Source organism: Canariomyces notabilis (assembly GCF_033297395.1).
Source record: "Canariomyces notabilis strain CBS 508.74 unplaced genomic scaffold N656scaffold_6, whole genome shotgun sequence".
Taxonomy (NCBI): Eukaryota; Fungi; Ascomycota; class Sordariomycetes; order Sordariales; family Chaetomiaceae; genus Canariomyces; species Canariomyces notabilis.
The window spans coordinates 872,958-889,963 of NW_027041828.1; the positions used below are offsets into that span (position 1 = coordinate 872,958).

General features: G+C 54.8%; 9 protein-coding genes across 9 annotated transcripts; 5 read left to right on the forward strand and 4 right to left on the reverse strand.

Annotated features, from left to right (window-relative positions):
* Positions 1-1,919: 1,919 nt before the first annotated feature.
* N656DRAFT_584197 (uncharacterized protein) lies at positions 1,920-2,463 on the forward strand. Its single transcript, XM_064810179.1, has one exon. The coding sequence runs from the start codon at positions 2,025-2,027 to the stop codon at positions 2,373-2,375; it is 351 nt and encodes a 116-aa protein (XP_064671870.1). The 5' UTR covers positions 1,920-2,024; the 3' UTR covers positions 2,376-2,463.
* On the forward strand, positions 2,464-3,089 carry N656DRAFT_584198 (uncharacterized protein). The gene has a single exon (XM_064810180.1). It carries the CDS (start codon positions 2,552-2,554, stop codon positions 2,876-2,878), a length of 327 nt encoding a protein of 108 aa, XP_064671871.1. The 5' UTR covers positions 2,464-2,551; the 3' UTR covers positions 2,879-3,089.
* Positions 3,089-4,066, reverse strand: N656DRAFT_584235 (uncharacterized protein). The gene has a single exon (XM_064810182.1). It carries the CDS (start codon positions 3,798-3,800, stop codon positions 3,300-3,302), a length of 501 nt encoding a protein of 166 aa, XP_064671872.1. The 5' UTR covers positions 3,801-4,066; the 3' UTR covers positions 3,089-3,299.
* Positions 4,067-4,332: 266 nt separating this feature from the next.
* On the forward strand, positions 4,333-5,793 carry N656DRAFT_788519 (uncharacterized protein; the record flags this gene model as incomplete). Its single annotated transcript, XM_064816699.1, has 2 exons — positions 4,333-4,704; positions 4,747-5,793. The coding sequence occupies 2 exons, from the start codon at positions 4,333-4,335 to the stop codon at positions 5,791-5,793; spliced, it is 1,419 nt and encodes a 472-aa protein (XP_064671873.1).
* Positions 5,794-6,395: 602 nt separating this feature from the next.
* N656DRAFT_750304 (D123-domain-containing protein) lies at positions 6,396-8,098 on the forward strand (the record flags this gene model as incomplete). Its single annotated transcript, XM_064812993.1, has 3 exons — positions 6,396-6,772; positions 6,844-7,786; positions 7,829-8,098. Exons 1-3 carry the CDS (start codon positions 6,654-6,656, stop codon positions 8,096-8,098), a joined length of 1,332 nt encoding a protein of 443 aa, XP_064671874.1. The 5' UTR covers positions 6,396-6,653.
* Positions 8,099-8,137: 39 nt separating this feature from the next.
* On the reverse strand, positions 8,138-12,779 carry N656DRAFT_584213 (uncharacterized protein). Its single transcript, XM_064810181.1, has 7 exons — positions 12,648-12,779; positions 10,484-12,588; positions 10,283-10,434; positions 9,966-10,225; positions 9,769-9,914; positions 9,047-9,723; positions 8,138-8,989 (listed from the first exon to the last, which is right to left on the reverse strand). Exons 1-7 carry the CDS (start codon positions 12,663-12,665, stop codon positions 8,178-8,180), a joined length of 4,170 nt encoding a protein of 1,389 aa, XP_064671875.1. The 5' UTR covers positions 12,666-12,779; the 3' UTR covers positions 8,138-8,177.
* Positions 12,780-13,115: 336 nt separating this feature from the next.
* On the forward strand, positions 13,116-13,636 carry N656DRAFT_777484 (DUF543-domain-containing protein). Its single transcript, XM_064814827.1, has 2 exons — positions 13,116-13,219; positions 13,306-13,636. The coding sequence occupies exons 1-2, from the start codon at positions 13,142-13,144 to the stop codon at positions 13,501-13,503; spliced, it is 276 nt and encodes a 91-aa protein (XP_064671876.1). The 5' UTR covers positions 13,116-13,141; the 3' UTR covers positions 13,504-13,636.
* Positions 13,637-14,322: 686 nt separating this feature from the next.
* Positions 14,323-14,782, reverse strand: N656DRAFT_777485 (uncharacterized protein). Its single transcript, XM_064814828.1, has one exon. It carries the CDS (start codon positions 14,662-14,664, stop codon positions 14,488-14,490), a length of 177 nt encoding a protein of 58 aa, XP_064671877.1. The 5' UTR covers positions 14,665-14,782; the 3' UTR covers positions 14,323-14,487.
* Positions 14,783-15,393: 611 nt separating this feature from the next.
* On the reverse strand, positions 15,394-16,703 carry N656DRAFT_822859 (DUF1771-domain-containing protein; the record flags this gene model as incomplete). Its single annotated transcript, XM_064818426.1, has 4 exons — positions 15,394-16,280; positions 16,351-16,408; positions 16,482-16,582; positions 16,661-16,703. The coding sequence occupies 4 exons, from the start codon at positions 16,701-16,703 to the stop codon at positions 15,745-15,747; spliced, it is 738 nt and encodes a 245-aa protein (XP_064671878.1). The 3' UTR covers positions 15,394-15,744.
* Positions 16,704-17,006: the final 303 nt, after the last annotated feature.

Genomic DNA, 17,006 nt, shown 5'->3' on the forward strand with positions numbered 1-17,006 from the left:
TAAGCCAACAGGACTTGAGGGCGACTAATGAAGCTAGACGAGCATCATGACATACTTGATGGCGATTGGGTCATGGCAGCCGTTCGGCATATGGGAATATCTATGGCTTTGAGTAGAACCACTTAGCGCGGTAAGTTTGACTGGCCGGAAACTTGGATTAACAACAGATGGGCCCCGTCGTTAGAAGCTATCCAACCATCTTGGATGGAATGACATGCTGCCAATGGAAATCAAAGGCTGTACGGGCCAGTTTTGCCCGTATATAACTAAAGATCTTTAGGCCTTGTAAGCTGTTCCAGCAGCCTTAGCCGTTCCTGTTGAGAGAAACTCCCTCTTGTAATGCGCGAACTCTATCTTGCCTCTAAGTTAGCGCTGGGAGGCTGCAGCACCTCATCATCCCCGAGATATTCAGCGTGAGACGAACGCAAAATGGAAACATGACGGGACAACCTAGACATAGGCCCTGAGTGCCCGGCGAGCTGTCTCACTCGGTTTACTCCTGACAGACCATGAGAGGGAGCGGATGGGGACAGGAGTGTACTCCAAGTTACCGTATTAGGCAGTGTATCAAGTCAGCGCAACTTGTAGCTCGTCAACCAGGAGGTCGGAGTAGCCGATCAGGTTCGCGAGCTGTTATTAGATTCTTTGCTGTCCGTTGCCACGGCAGCTATCGTTATGAAACCGCCGTTGGTTTCCATAGGCCCCGCTCCCTATATAAGTGCCGGGTCCACAACTCTCGCGGATGGTTAGAGCCCGCATTATTTTATGACATTTGACGACGATGGCTCAGCTGGAAACATGAAGAGAACGACGTTCAACGAGAAGTTGTGGATGAGTGTACATGAAACAAAGGACGTTGGTGCAAAACCGACTCCCGGGAAACTGGTAGCGGGTGGCTAAGGTTTATGTGTGTATTGTATTGCACATCTTACATGTCCATCTTAAGGGGAAGGAAATCAGTTTCAACCGGCAAACAAACAAAACATCCAGTCATTGTTTCGTCTCTCGTGTTTGTCCCATAATCACCCTGAAAAATTCATCAATGCTCGGTGGGCCTTCGTTGATCAGGGCAACTGTTACTGCGGTGGCTTGGCCGTGAAGATCATTGAGACGAAACCAGGAGTATCCAAGATTGTGTATTGAGCCGCATCAAACTGGAAAGAGTCTAGAAGACGGCGAAGCCCGACGGCTGCCGGCCTAGCTATGGCTGCCATGAAAATCCAGGTTCATCTGATATCCGCTTTGGCATTTGCTCTTACGCCAGCTTTTCCAACGGTGGAGTGTCACGGTTGAGGGAGTTCAGACCGAAGGGACTCCATACATAACGTAATGCTGGAGGAGCTGGACAGCGCCTGGAAGCCGGGAATCCCTTCTTCGCGACAAGCGTTCAGCAGGCTCAGTAATTCCGGAGCAGCCGCCGGAAAAAGTTTCGAGTAGCGGAGCCGGCCGAACAAGAAACCGGAACGATAAGCCATAGTTCCAAGGCTGGAAGGGGCGGATGCCTGGGGCAGCCAGGCCACCGATGTCAGCATCTGGCAAGCAAGGGAAATGCTTGTCGGCAGCTGCAAACTGGAAATTAACGGGGGTCCGCTCTCCTGACGCGCATTGGTGGGATACGATGCATGTCAGACGAAAGGAGAGAGGAGAAGAAAAACGCCGACGCGAGTCTGGTTTCCTGTCGGTGAACCGGTGAACCCAAGAAATTGGAAGTGGGCTAGGCTCGGACTCGGGAGCCCGGAAAAGGATCAGGGAGACGGCAGGAATTGGCCAATCAGAAATATCGCGCGGCTACGTAGGTCTGACAGCTGTCATCACCTGGAGGGAGCATCAACTCCGTAACATGGTGATCTGGGCAGCTCGCGCTGCGTGGTACTTGTACCTATTGACTGCTTCGCGGCTGCATCTGAATCGTATGATATCAACTATCAAGTAAATTCCTAAAGAATAGCCCTACATTGTGATTCTAGACCATACTGTATGTGCAGCCCGGCGCTCGCTTGTCTGAAGGAAACTGCCGCAGGCCCATGATGCTTGCCGATCAGAGCAGTCGCTTGCGCTTGCCATGCGTTCCAGGGAAACGGTTTTTTCATGGTCTCAACGTTGGATCGGCTGCCAAACTGGCAAGGCGCCGCAAAGCAGGGATACCCTTGCAATTGATTTTCGGTACCTGCGTCAAACAGACGAGTTGGTGCGACGACTTCTGTGCTGCTGTCATCAGCCCCCATAACACAACAGGCAAGGGCCGGAGTACTGCAGCTACGAAGTACTGCTCGGCGGATTGTGGTACAATTACAGCAATAGCCGCGGAAGGGGCTCTCACATTTCTCGCTTTGCTAATTGGAGACCTCATTGTTGTACACCCAGATATTTCTTAATTGTCTCAAGACACTGTGCTCCGCCTCACATCATCCCACTGGCATTCCTATGTTGTGCTTTTCCTGCACGTTTTTGGCTTGCTCAGGCGTCGAGGTAATCAGGTCTTGGCATCTCCTTAAAGACCTTCTCGAAACAGCCCTAGTGGGCCCAAACTCACTGTTTACCTTACTGTAGCATGCCGGACTGTCGAGCTGGAAAACGCTCGTCACATACCTCGCCCTCAGCACTCGTCGGCCTGTTTGCTTTGGGACTTGGTAGAGGTTTGATTACACAGCTGCTTCTACCTACTGTATATACACACTTTAGCGTTGGATGTGTTCAGACGGTCTCAACTACAAGGATGATTCAACACTGCAGCCGAAGCTGCCGAACCACACTACCGATAGGTGAAAGTAACGCTATTATGTATGCAGATTGTTGCTTACTGGTTCTGTGTCTGTACAGATGCAGTGTAGTGAAGAGGAATTACACGAGTGTACGGTATCCGCACATAATAAAGTAAGATGAATCCAATTGCTAACTGTGGGACTTGTTTCGTCATCAGTATCGGTGGTCCAGCTCCAGTTGCTGTCTTGCAGCTCCTTGCTTGACCGACTGCGGCTTGCGGGGACACTGGCCGCCTGAGAATCGGGCTAGGAATTGTATTGAGCATCCATGGAGGCTTTGCTTGGGGTGAACCGTTATTTCAAACTCAAGCACAAATCCTCATAAATACAGGAATATGTTTGAACAATCAAGATCAACTAGCAAATGGGAGCAAACGGAATCATCGAAACACCAGAGTAATCGGGGAGGAGAGAACTCTCACAACTTGGAAGCAATGCGGTAATATTTCATACCTGGATCGACTTTGGATCTTCGTCTCGTTTCTTTTTCGACCCATCGACCAGTTTAGCTTCCGCGCTGGGAGATCCTGGTTGAGATCAATCCTTGGCAAAGAAGCGGCACACGAGCACGCAACTCCAAGACCCCTGCTCGCGGGGATCCAGCCCGGTAAGACCCCACCCATCCATCAAACACCCCCATGCTCCTTGCCCAGCAAGGCACGGCCTTCCGGACCAACCTGCGCATCTTGCTTGGTGTAGCCTAACAACAAGGCCCAACCGCTCCACGCGGGTCCCGACGCGTCTTGCTTGTGTACGGCTGCTTACAATACTTTTTAGCCGGCGAGCCCACTTCCAGCCATGGACGAATCCCCAGCTTTGCTTATTTGGCATTTTGTCTCTCTTCCCCATGCTCTGTCGAGGTCGTTCCTTCTTCCAACATAGTAAACATCCCATTCGTTCAAAGGCTCTCACCAAAAGCAGCCAATCCTCTGCCAACCCGCATACACGGTACTCACTTCCACACACACACGCCCACACGCTCGGCACTTTCCTGACGGGAAAACTCTGAGGCCCGTTGACGAGGCCCGGCTTCAACATTCTCTTCCTTGCCTTAGCACGTCGTCGTCATCATTGGCTCATAAGGAACCATTCATTGTCTCGGGAATCCGAAGCATTACCTGGATTCGTCTAGCCTTACTTGTTGGAGGCGGCTTGATAAGACAGCGGTGTTAGCTGCCTTCTCTCAGTGCCACGCCCCGTCAAGACGCGCATGAACACGGCTGGTAAACCGCAACCCCACTGAGTTCTCGCCCACGATTCACTACTTGAGCTTCTGGACTGCGTCTACTACGTCTCGTGACTTCGGGTCTTTCGAGTCTACGAAAAGCAGCAGATAGCAAGCTGGCCCTTGCACCAGTCTCTCAAAAACGCTGTAGAGACGCTTGCCGGCCGGTCTATTGCTCAGAGAAGACCGACTGGGACCTTCCGGATAGCTGCGCGCCGGATCCTTTCTGTTTGTCATAACGTTGACCGCCGACACCGACTGCCAACACCGAGTTTCGCGGCCCGATCTGACGGTTTTTGTCTCCGGCCCTGATCTTCGCCTCCAGGTGCTGGAAACCTCCGGGCCATGGCGATTCCTCGTGCTCTCCCAGCGACGCTGGGGATTGTTGCAGCGCTGCCGACTACAGCTGTCGTGGTGATCCAAATCATCCTTGCTCGGCACCCAGTTGATCAAGCATCGGTGAGGATCACAGCCATCATTGCTGCAGCGCTTGAGACGGTTGTCTTGATTATTCTATCGGCTCTCACTGTCTCACAACTTGGGCGGTGGACACCGAACTCTCGCCTGGGGGAATTCCACGGCCTCTGGTTTGGTGGAGGCTTGCTTTTGTGCACTGCTGCCGCCGCTGTATCGGTTTCCAATCTCATCAGCCTCAGCAGGCTCGCCGATGACCCTCTAAGTTCCCCGATTTTAGGCGCAAAAGTGATGGATCTCTTGGTGGGAGCCTCAGTTGCCCTTGGGCTCGCGTTCGTTTCCCAGCTCGTTTTCTTGGTCTCGCATTTTATCTCCGGGCGGATCCATGGAACCGAATGCAGGATTCCAAGCCGTGCCGATGAGCGTCGCAGCCGGTCGCCGCCGCGTATCAAAGCAATTGCTTATCACGAGACGAGCCCCGTGTCGGCCAAGGTCCGCGGCAGCGCGTCCTTTGAATGGCGGAGCCCTCCCGGATCAAGTTCAGGACGTTCTGAGACCGTGAGCTCGATCCGGTCGTCGCTATCGCAAGTCGTGCGGCCAATCACGTCAAAAACGCGTTTGCTCTCTGGGAGCCAGCGATCTTCCCGTCGACCTGCTTCCCTCGATCTTCCGGCTTTTCATGATCGGCGGTCGCACTCGACGGATGACGGATTTGACTCCTGGGACACTTCAGCTGTGGACCCGCAGAATCGGCAAACGGTTTTGGAGTCATCGTCGCCGCCCCCTGGCCGCTTCCTAGAGACCATTCCAGCGAGTCCGGCGACTAGCAGGAGTCCTAGTCCTGGAACCCCGCTGGACATTCTCGAGCCACCACGAACAAGGAGAAGGAGCCGAAGCTACAGTCCGGTATCGACGAGGAGGATCCAGGCGCAGCAAGCCGCCTTCACACAGCACCTGTCGCAGAGTGAGGCCAATATCCATCCTCTCTTCCGGTCAGACTCGCCCACACCGCCGCCGCTGGCGACGCCAGGGACAGTCGTCACAGCCGCGCCCAATGCCGGCGTGGTCATTTCTGACAGGCAGAGTATCCGGAGCATTAAGAGCCTTACCCGTATGCGAAGCGGGAGCCTCCCTACAGTTCCGAGCCCCCTCAGCCACCAGGGGTCCTTTGATTCGTTCCGTCGGAGAGTAGACGCTAGCCCTCCGGAGATTCGAGAGGAGGAGGAGGCATCCAGCGCGGGGCCGGACACAGAACGGAAAATGACGCCCCCGATCCCCGAGTGGATTCTGACGGCTGGCTCTCGCAACAGCCTGACGACCTACAACACCCGGAAATCCCGAACCCCCGGCGGGGATGAGGATGTGTCCGGTACGGAACAGCGGCTATCATGACACGTCCCAGAGACGTGATGTTGAATCTGTGACGGCATGTCCCATTATTATGTTCCCTGTTGGTGTGTCAACAAGTCATGACCTTCATGATGCCATAACCGGCTAGTACTGGAGAGGCACTGTTCGGTTTCATTTGTTCATTTTTCTTGGATATATTTTGGGGTGGTTTGCTGGTTACGGTGTCCAGGGCTATGGCGGGAAGATACCAGTTATGATACCTTAGCGTGGCGTTGTGTTTGCCGGTTTGAGGAGGTCAAGGAAGGATGACGTGGGTCGTCTGGCCTCATGAAGAATTGGGATTGAAAGATAAAAGTTGGAATGATTGCATAGAGAGATGTCTTGGGGCAAGCGACTGGCGCCCATACGGCAGTGCCACAGAGGCTACAAGCTTGTTACAAGAACCCTCAAAGGGTGAGGATGGTGTGGTGTATAGTTACCAGCCAAGAAGACCCTGAGACAATGACGCCGCTATAGCACAATGAGATATTTGGTGTACGCCGTATCTATCGTCCGTATGACACATATGTCAGGGCTTAGGTCTCTCGAACTGCGGCCATGTTTGGTCATACAGTTGAATCACTTTGCGTGAGATCACGCCAGTAGCTAAGGTACCTTTGTGGTTAACAATACAGAGGTGCTAGGGCGGTGAGGATATGAACCAGGGTCCAAAAGTTGCGAGAGCGGCAGAAATGCGGGGCAACAGTGTCTTGAACTCTTGATGAGCCAACCCCACCATCCATTCGCAAGGATAGTCACTGACACACTTCAGTTTTGCCAGACCTGCAGACACTCTTCACCTGGTTACTTCTCATCACCACTGCATCAACACCATCATCAACAGTCGTCTTTCCAAAGCGAAGATGCCCGCGATCGAGGACACCGCCTCACAAGGGGAGGGAGCAACAAACGATGAGCTGCGATTCCCTCCAGTAACGAGGGAACACATCCTCCACTGCTCCTACGACTACTGGTTTCCCAAGTGCGCAGACGTTCCTATTTCTCAAGGCGGCCAACCTTTGGAAAACTGGAAACTGACTTTCCGAAACCCAGATACCGCAGCTCTTGCATCCGCTCCCGCATCATTCCTCTCACCCCAGACTTCATCTCGTACATCCAGGAAGATGGCATCATCCTCGCCGACGAAGACAACGGCAAAAGCAGCAACAGCGCCAACCCCGACGACGACGACGACGATGACGACTGGGAACCTTCTTTCCCCACCTCCTCAGCACCCCCACCCCGCCCTGAAACCGACGAAGTCGACTCCTCCTCAGAAGAAGATTCGGACGATGACTCCCCAACACCGCCCCGTCGCCAGCCTCCCAACCTTCGCTTTCCCTCCCTTCACGCATCCATAACCGAGGCCATCGCCTCCCTAGGCGGCGCCGCCTGCCCCAAACTGAACTGGTCCTCGCCCAAGGACGCGACCTGGATCTCGCGGCACCCAAACACAATGAAATGCACCTCAGCCAACGACGTGTACATACTGCTCAAGTCGTCGTCCTTCATAAGTCACGACTTGACGCACGCCTTTGACGGGACTATCCCGGCAGCAGCAGCTGCTGCTCCCAGCCCAAGCTCTGCTTCCAGCAGCAGTAACAGCAACAACAACAATAATAACAGCGGAGAATTAGATTTCCGCCCCGTCCTGGTGCTCCGGAGCTACTTCAACCCGCTCCCGTCTCTCGAATTCCGGTGTTTTGTCAAGGACCGGAGCCTGGTCGCCATCTCGCAGCGGGACCTGAATTACTACTCCTTCCTGCCGTCGCTGCGGCCACAAATTGTGCGCCGCGCGCGGGAGGTGTTCGCCAAGATGCGCTTTAGCTTTCCGGAGGCCTGTTTCGTGTTTGACGTGTACATTCCCGAGGCCGACTATGATGACGCCGAAGAAGAAGGGATGACGCTGGGCCGGGCACGCCTGATCGACATCAACCCCTGGGCGCCCAGGACAGATACCCTGCTTTTTGACTGGCGCGAGTTGTTGGATATGACGGTTGCCCGGCCGCTGTTGGGATCAGCATCCTCTGCTTCTGAGGGGCTGCGAGGGGAAGATGAAGAGGGCGGGAAGGATAGAGGTTGGGTAACTAGGACGGATGAGGAGGACGAAGAAGACGAAGAGGAGGATGAGGAGACTGAGCCAGAAGTGAGGCTCGTCGAGAAGGACGATCCGGCCGCGTACAACTTCAGCTCGCCACAGTATTCGGCGCATAAGCTGCCCAAGGAGGTGGTCGATGCTAGTCTCGCGGGGGAGGGCGGGATCCGGGAGTTTGCGCAGCGCTGGGAGAGGATGACTCAGGGAAGGTAACAACGGGCCACCAGGAATTGAGGAGGGAGGACAAGAGTGTACCTCTGAACAACTGCAAATATATTCTCAATTGCACGAATCATACGCCAGTCCACTTCCCAAACTTCTGATACTGCTTGTACAGGTCCTTGAAAATCACGCGCCCGCTCGGGTCCATGGCGTCGTTCATGACTTTGAGCCCGTCCTGCGTAGTGATGTCCATGATGGAGTAGATACCCGCCTCAAGCGCGTCCCTGACGCCGAGCGGCACCACGTACTCCAGCTGCAGCTTGACGTACTGCATCAGTACCAGGTACATGAACTGCCCCGTGTACCGCTTCGCCCGGTCCTTTTCCGAGTCGAGCCCGCTTGTCTGGGACCGGGAGACGGACGCCACCGTGGGCTCGCAGACGAGGGTGAGGAGCCGCGAGAAGAGCTTGGCGTGCTTCTCCCATAGGGAGTGATGGTGTCTTGCCCCTTCTGCTGCTTCGCTGCCTGTGGTGGCTGTGCTGGTGGTGGTGAGCTGGTTGGCGTCGGAAGGGGGAGGCCGCGATAGCAGCAAGCGCAAGAGGGCCTGCAGGGCAGTGACCAGGATGTGGAAGTGGCCGTCGAGACGTTTCCTGTGGCGCTTGATCACCGCCTCGGCCAGCCTGCAAAGGGACTCGTAGACCCTTGGCGAGGCAGAGACCAAGGTTTCGGTTGAGGATTGCGAGCATATGATGGCGATGCTGCTGAGGGTGAGCTCAATGTTCCATTGTGTCATGCATGCGGGACTCTGGTCGAGGAGGAGGTTGATTGTCTTGGCGGTCAGGATAAATAGGGAAGGATTTGTTGTCCTCTGGAGGCGATTGCAAAGCGTGCTGTGGGCTTGTGCAAGGTCGAACCGGTCTGTAGAGTCAGAGGGGCGGCAGCCTGATGCGGTTAGTATACTTCCAGTGAGGCTGGCTCGGAGGACGCAGAGAAGCTTACCCTTAAGATGGTGAACCAGACGGTGAATGACCAGATGCCGGCCAAGTGCTTCTTGATCGTCGTAGTCCTCGAGTAGTAAATCTTGGAGGTACCTGAATCTTGCCTTCTCGTCCGCAGCACTGCCGACAGTATCGACATAACGCAGAAGAGTTAGCTTTCCAAGAGCCGCGGCAGCCGTTCCCACATGTTCTTCCCCGGATGACGTGGCGTCGGCTGGCAGCTTCACCCTCAGGGGCGACGCGAGCCTTTCCGGAAAGTGATACGCCAAGAAAATACGCATATCCCATCCAACCGGAACGCCACTCTTAACAAGCACATCGCTATCTTCAAGAAGCTGCGGAACAGCGTCGGAAAGCGCTTCCCTCACGGTCTCATGATCCAGACTACCCAACGCTTCCAGGGCTACCACCATCGAGAGCTGCCTGTTGCCTTGTACGGCTCCAGCCTTGACAGCCGGGACTGCGATCTGAAGCAGGTCCCTTTTGAGGCTGTCCAGCTCTATCCCCAACCTGTCTAGCTTCTTGACAGCGGGCGAGCCCTGCAGAGCGGTAATAAAGGCTTGGAGAAGGAGAAGGCGGAGCACGCTGTCTGACTCTTTGCCAGGTTTCCGAAGTGTTGAGGCGGCGTTAGTAAGATAGGCTTTCTCTCGTTCCTCAAGATTCCCGCTTGCCATCTGCCTACAGATGGTCAGTTACGTTCCAAAAAGGCTATGAATAACGTACCGTATGGTCAATCCTGCCAACTGTTGCAGTAGTTGAAAATTATATCTGTCCTCAGTGATATCGCCTGACGCCAAGGCCAATGCAGAGAGATGATGTGCCTTCCAAAGACACCGTCCTATTGCCTCCAAGTGGGAGAAGCTCATGTCCTGGAGTAATGTCAGCAGCACGCAGAAGAATAGGGAGCGCTGATTTCGTACTTCGTAGAAGGTTGGCCGTCCCATCAACTTGACCATGAGGCTCAACGCCGGCTTCCAGTAGTCTGGCCCATGGCCTTCCACCTTATTCAAATCCTTTGGAAAACATGAGACCAAGGCCTTCATGGCGGTCTCTCGTTGAGATCGGGTCAGCGTCTCAATGGGAACATCCAGCAAGAACTGGACAGCGAGTTTGGTGGAAGATCCAAGTCCCCCAGCCTTAGGTATGTCGATCAGCGGTATCACCCTCTCTACCAACAAATCTATTGCGAGGTCAGCAACATAGCACACAACGATTCATATCGGACAGTGAACCCCACCCATGAGTTTCTGGTGGTTGATGCTGCTTTCGCGCTGTAACAGGACTCGAGATAAAGCCTGAGCGGAATTGAGGCTGGCATCTTGCCCTTCGGGGGCAGATATGAGACGGGGTATCCAGTTCGGGATGTACCCCTCCCTTTCCAGGAACAGGCTGGGCTTCATTAGCTTACGTCGGGGCAGAAAAAGCAGCTGAACCTTACCTCAGAAGGCGAGGCGCATCCGAAATGATCCAAGCGATATACGTTTCTCTGGAAATAGAAGGGTTGTCATCGCTCATATCCCCTTCTGGGAGTTCACCTTCTTTCTCCAGTCTCTTGACGAAGGCACAAATCAAACTTGCTGCGCTATCCTCGTGCTCAGCACCGGGATAGTTCGCCAACCAGGCTGCAGCGCAGCACTTGAAAGCAGCGAGGGTATCTTCCCGGTCTATTGGGAACTTCCGGAGGATGCTCTTGAGGTCTGATTTGTTTTGCGACCAGATCTGACCAGCTTCCTCCAGTGTTCCCCTGGCAATGGCCCTGGAGGCTACTGTCCATCTACTCGCCGAGATGGCGGGCATCTCCTTTTTATGGTATGTTGCCGAGAAGACGCCATGGAACGTCTTCATGTTGGTAGCGTCAATGAACTCCTCCTGGGTAATGCCAGACGAGATAGCTTCAAGAATGTGTATCCTGGCCATGCTGTCTGCTGGCTGCCCCTGAGAATCCAGCCACTCAAGAACATCGATGAGCTGGCTGGTGCTAAGAGATGATTGAATCAACCTTGCCACTGTGTTGGCGAGTTCCTTTTGGGCCCAGAGCGGCTGGAGGGCACCCTTGGGCTTAGCAGGGGCGAGATACTTGAGCCAGGTCTTGATAAACGTGGACAGATCGCGACCCTGCGCATACCCTTCTGCTAGCAATACGATGAACTGTGCCGCCTTCTCGAAATCTCCTGGGCTTAGAGCATCGGATCTCCGAGTCTCCTCAAGAACTTGTTCAAGGAGCTCTTTCCCCTCTTCTGAGAGTAGGAAGACATCAGGGTTCAACTTTACGATCGAGAGGAGCAGTCTCCAGTCATATGCATTTGACTTGAGCGCGTAGCGCTTACAGACTGCACGGAGACTTGGTGGTGATAGGACGGTGCCCCGTTCTGCTGCCATCTCCATGATTGTCCGAACCGCCGTCGCACTGCTCTCACGACCTATATTCTTGGACGCATGCAGTATAGCGTCAAAAAAGGCTTGGACCCAGCTTTCGTAGTCCTTCTTGGAGGTCTTACCACCAAACTCTTGTGGTGATTTGGTGACAAGGTCGAACAGAAGGGGGAAAGCAGTGTGGGCCGAAGCACTGGACATGTCGACGGCAATTTGCACTACTTCTTGGCTTCCTCTGGTAAGAAAAGCCGCTCTTGCCGGGAGAACCAGGTTGCGGGTCAGAAAACGGTGCAGGTCTCGTACCCAACGCGCCTGGGCAGCCGGGTCGATGCCGAGAGATACACGGCGCGGGATACCCTTCAGCCTCCCTAGGAGCCTGGCACCTATCCCGGATAGGTGGGTTGCAACTTCAGACGCGTCACTAGCGGTCTGAAGGTGCAGTTCCCACAATGCAGTGAAAGTAGACAACCAGGATGCCTGCTCTTTCAGCGGCTCGGCAGTGGGCCTATCCATTGCTACACCGCACAATGTAAGCCAGGGGACAAGAATGGCCATTACCTCAGCGGCTGGTAATGAGAACAGGGATTTGATGTGCTCGGCACCCATTCGGTAAGTAGCCGGTCCATCAACCGGCTTGACTTCGCACCGGGATAGGAGGATCCGAAGAGCCTCGAAAACAGCTTCGGCGGTCTGCAGGCAACCAACTACTTGCCTCTGAACGGTGATATTGAAGCTCGCGAGCTCGGATCTTTTCCGTTTCCTAGGATTCGCAGGACTTTGTGCAGGTGCGTCGGTCATCTCGACGTCCGAATCGGCCCCGTTTGTCTGGGCTGTCTCCTGCGGCGCGGCGATATCCTTGAGCGTCTGCTGAAGGATGCCCACGAAGCGTCGGTCGGCAAGCGACTTCGCCAGGGACGAAGACGGGATAAAGGCAAAGACGGCGGCCAGAAGGTCCCAAGACGGTGGGTATCGCCTAACCCGCTCGGCGTTCACAGATGAACCGGTCATGTTCTTGAGGAGCCATCTCAGGAGCATCTCGGCCGCCGCATGGAAGCTGCCTCTCGGGTACTCAGAAAGGGCGTCCAACACTCTTTCGAGTCTGTCCGGTATCGTTTCGAGGTCGCCCTGGTCCAAGGACCGGACAGCCCTGATAAGGGCTGCTTCGCCAGTCTGTCATGCTAATGAGAATCGAAGATGCAGCGGCAAATTAAAAGAATAAGAAAGCTTACCCCCAAAAAATCCCCCATTCTAATTTACCACAACTCTTTAGGTCCAGTATCTCATGTTTTGGAGGCGTTCTTCAGATTAATCAAGTAGTCGTTGCTTTCGGTGTCTACCCCACGCTCATAACCAGTGCGAGGGTTGCACGATGAAGCTCCCAAAAATTCCAGAATTCTGCCGGTTCAATTCGGCATCCGCCGCCATCCCAGATTCCCAAGTCGTCATTGGCTCACCGCCTTCGGGAGGTAACGGCAACGACCGACCCATTAAACAGGCATTACCTAGCGCTCTTGGCACGACGACGTCTCCCCGAATTAAAATAGCTTCATCATCGACCGAGAAGGAGAGGACAGCTGCCGGTTCTGCTTCCACCAACGTCCATCGCATTTGCTGTCTTGTCAATTGAGTCACTCGCTAGAGGTACAACCTTGCGCCCACCTTCACAACACAACCCTGCTAATTTGAACATGATATTCTAGGCCAGTCCCTTGTCGGTTGCGCCATGGCCGAGACAACAGCTCCTCCTGCGCCCTCACGCGCTGTCGCGCGCCCCGTCAGTGAGGCGCTGTTGAACGAGAAGGTCAGCATATGCCTACAACTCCCCGAAGACTGCAGAGCCCTTAGCCCATCATCCCTCTACACTGACTGACACTTCCCCAACAACAGTGGGACCGCTGCCTCTCCAACCTCATCATCAAGTCCTCCCTGGGCCTTGGCTTCGGCGTTGTCTTTTCAGTCCTGCTCTTCAAGCGGAGGGCATGGCCCGCGTTCGTCGGCGTAGGGTTTGGTGCGGGGCGGGCGTATGAGGAGTGCAACTACAGCTTGAAGCAGGCGGCACGCGACATTAAGAAGCAACAGGCATGAGAGGGTCTTGCATTGGAATGAGCGGGATGGAGGGGACATTCGACTGGCATAGCGAGCGAGCAAGCGAGACGACGGCCGGACCCCCACAACGACGTGTCCTGGAATCAAGAAAGAGTGCGGGAGCACAGGGAGCAGGCAAAATCACTGTACAAACGCTGTTCACTCAGTCACCCTTAAGAGTTAGAGTCACATTTCAAACATGACGTTTTCTTGGTCAGGTCTGGATTAGCAGATGTTACGCAAACGAGTCATAATCTGTGAGTTTTTGTCCACGTTATCAAAACCAGTACTATTGATCTCATTCAGGGGGTATCCAGTTGGGAAATGGCACTACCTCACTCAACTCCCCAATCCAGCAAACGCCAACACCATCAAGAACAACAACGCTTCTCTCCACATACCTTGCAGCGTTCTCGCCTCCCCTCGCTCAAGCCAGATTGCCTTAGACAATCCCACACACCCACTCCATATTCCCCTCCACCCGCCGATCCTCCACCCGCGCATGCGCATAGCATGTATTCCGCCTGCGCAACGCCGCCTTTCCCGGGGCGTTGCTCATGGGCAGAAGCATATCCTTCTCGTTGGTTCCCGTCTCCCCGCTAAACCCAAAGAACCCCTCCCAACCACTAGCCCTCACCTTGCCCTTCTCCTCCCGGAACGATACCCGTAACGGATCTTCTTGATCCACATACCCACCCTGTTCCCCGTCATCACCACCATAATCATACCCAAACTTATAACCAGAAGGAGCACTAAACCAAGCCCTCCGCAACCCAGGCCGACGGCGCTCCTCCTCCTCCTCCTCCTCCTCCTCCGATGACGACGACAATGCTGATGACGACACGATAGCCGAACCCTCACCCTCACCCTGACCTGACGCCGTGACCGACGTAATAGCCATAGCGGCCGACACACCCCGGCCAAGCTGCATCAGCCCTTGCTGGGCGGCGGAAGCGAGATGATTGAGCAGCGTGCGGGTCGCCTTCACCACCACCACCGTCCTGCTGCTGCTGCGCCCGTCGTAGTAGAAGTAGGAGGAAGAGTAGCTTGTTCTTCCTCCTCCTCGGGGTGGTTGGGTGTGGTGTTGCGGGAGGCAGGGGCCGCCGTCGTCGCGGTCGTACAGGTGGTTTTTTTTCCGTGGGGGATGGTCGGGATGGTCATCCTGCTGGTGGTGGGGGTGGTTGGGGTAGTGGTTGTACTGGTGGTCTCTCAATGATGCGTGCGATGGTGGTTTTTCCTCCCGAGCTGCTGGGGAGTGGTAGACTGGGGATCGGGTTGGTGAGGAGTAGGTGGAAAAGAAGGAGGAGGGGGAGGAGCGGGGTGAGGAGGAGGAGGAGGAGGAGGAAGGAGGGCAACAGGTGACGGCCAAGAGCGGGTGGTACCGGAAGTCTTCGTCGCCGTGGCGGCGGCGGCGGCGGAGACGGTAACTGTCGAGGGCCGTGTAGGCCCAAAGCCACAGGGCTCCCAGGAGGAAGAGCAGAATCCATATGACGAGGGTGATTAGAAGCCTTTGCGGATGGGAGACTTTGATGTCCCCGATGAGTGTGATTTGCGGAGTCTGAAAAGGGGTTGGTGGCTTATTCATATTGGTCATGCCTGTGTTTGCGTTGTTTTTGGACCTGGCATGGTTGCTGTGTAGACGCTGAGGTATGTTGGCGTCAGTGATCACCTGCAGGTTTGCCCCTTTTTTGGGCAGATAGGGCCGCGATGGTTTGTGACTTGTCGCCCGGAACCTGCTGGGATGCTCGAGAAAGAGCCTCATGGATAAGTTAGCCTGGCGCAGCTTGCAAAGTCCAGAAGTCTCAAGGTGCCAGACAAGCTCGAGTAAGCAGCAGGGTGTGTGTCGTTGGCCGAGATAGACAGGACGCCCTGAAGGAGTCACCGTAGCCAGCGCAGTTATAGTAGAGTGCAAAAATATGGTGTTTGAAAATACAAAGTGAGGAATCAGGCAAATTCCCAGGGCCCTGTGTCCTTTATACGGCACCTGGCGGCAATGTCGGGCAAAGACAGTGCGATGAGATGTCTGACGAATACCCAAAACATGTCGGAGCACCACCACGCAAGCGGTGCTGTTCTCTTTCCTCCAAGCTATGTTGTCTACCCGATGACATGTCCAAGTCCAGCAGCGACTCAGCAACGGCCGCGCAACACAGCCTCGTCCAAATCCAACTAAATCATCATCCCCAAAAAAGCCCTGGCGTCAGGGGCTCGCAGTCCCGCACCGGAACGCTCCAGATAGTCCTACATGACAAGACAGCAGCCCTTGAGACAGTTGCTCAAGAAGTCGCCCTCGTCCTCCTGTTGTTGTTGTTGTTGCTGCTGTTGCGGGTGGTGTTGTTGCGGGCGGTGATGCTGATGGTCTCCTCCATGAGGGCGCTGGCCATCGCCGTAGCCTCCCTGATAGCCATGAGGTTGGGCTGGGAGCGGCGGCGGGGCTTCGACGCGACCGCCCTTCAAGTCGACATAAAGACGGCCCTCGTTCTCCTCGGTGGCATAGTCCAGACCGAGTTCCCTGCAAAGCTGCTCAACTCGCGGCTTCAGCTTCTGCACCCTTCCAGCAGAGTGGTTGCCCTTGCCGACGATGACATGCAGATGGGTTTGACCAGTGGCCTGGGCATGGCGGATGCGCGCCTCAAGGATGTCCTCGGCCTCCTCAACGAACTGGCCGTGGAGGTCGATGGTGTCATCGGCTACGCGACCCGGCGCATTGTTCTCGCGGAAGATGAACTCGGATGCCTGCTTGTTATATTCGGCCTGCTTTTTCTGGTGTCGTTTGCCTGAGGACACGGTCAACAAAGAGCCCTCATTCAATCCCTTGATATGGGTGTGTGGGTTTGTGTGGCTTGCCTTCATCTGACAAGGCCTTGGCTTCGGCACCATCGCCACGCTCATATGCTTCGTGCGCCTACAGTCAAAGTCAGCATATCAGTGGCATTGAGATCTGTGAAAACTAGGTAGGGAGAGTGGGCCAATCATACACGATCGAAGCACGACTTCTTTTTGTCACCCTCACTCCGTGCCAAATCCCGCAGACGGTCATACTCGGCTTCTACATCTTCGCTGGTGCCGTGGTTGAAGGCTGTACACGGAAACGCATCAGATGCCCACACTTAGAGCGTTTGGACACGTGGGTAATCAGAGTGAGGTAATATCATACCACGCCCGCCGAGCTGGGCCATGGGAATCGCCGATGAAGCCATCATGAATGGGAGCTCAACCGCCAAGAAGTCAAATGCCGATTGTAAACACAAAAACGACCCAAGAAATGGCGTATTCTGTGTCGCAGAGGAAGGGTGACACGATCGCTGGAGTATCGCTGATCACAGGGGAAGCCCTGGTTGCGACCAAGTTGCTCACCGCTGCCAAATGGCGCCGCAGAAAGAAGGGCTGAGCTGGCAGATGCAAGCCATCAGATTTCTGTGCAGCCAACTTTGTCTCCGTTTAACTTGACGTTGACTAACTATCTCATGAGTTATAACATGGGTACAGTACTGTAATTTGTT

Coding starts and splice junctions, on each gene's coding strand:
- N656DRAFT_584197 (XM_064810179.1), top strand. CDS start 2,025: ATGATGCTTGCCGATCAGAGCAGTCGCTTGCGCTTGCCATGCGTTCCA.
- N656DRAFT_584198 (XM_064810180.1), top strand. CDS start 2,552: ATGCCGGACTGTCGAGCTGGAAAACGCTCGTCACATACCTCGCCCTCA.
- N656DRAFT_584235 (XM_064810182.1), bottom strand. CDS start 3,800: ATGTTGAAGCCGGGCCTCGTCAACGGGCCTCAGAGTTTTCCCGTCAGG.
- N656DRAFT_584213 (XM_064810181.1), bottom strand. Junction 9,915..9,965: donor GACGGCCAACCTTCTACGAA/GTACGAAATCAG, acceptor ACATTACTCCAG/GACATGAGCTTCTCCCACTT. Junction 9,724..9,768: donor TTGGCAGGATTGACCATACG/GTACGTTATTCA, acceptor GACCATCTGTAG/GCAGATGGCAAGCGGGAATC.
- N656DRAFT_777484 (XM_064814827.1), top strand. CDS start 13,142: ATGGCCGAGACAACAGCTCCTCCTGCGCCCTCACGCGCTGTCGCGCGC. Junction 13,220..13,305: donor AGGCGCTGTTGAACGAGAAG/GTCAGCATATGC, acceptor CCCCAACAACAG/TGGGACCGCTGCCTCTCCAA.
- N656DRAFT_777485 (XM_064814828.1), bottom strand. CDS start 14,664: ATGACCATCCCGACCATCCCCCACGGAAAAAAAACCACCTGTACGACC.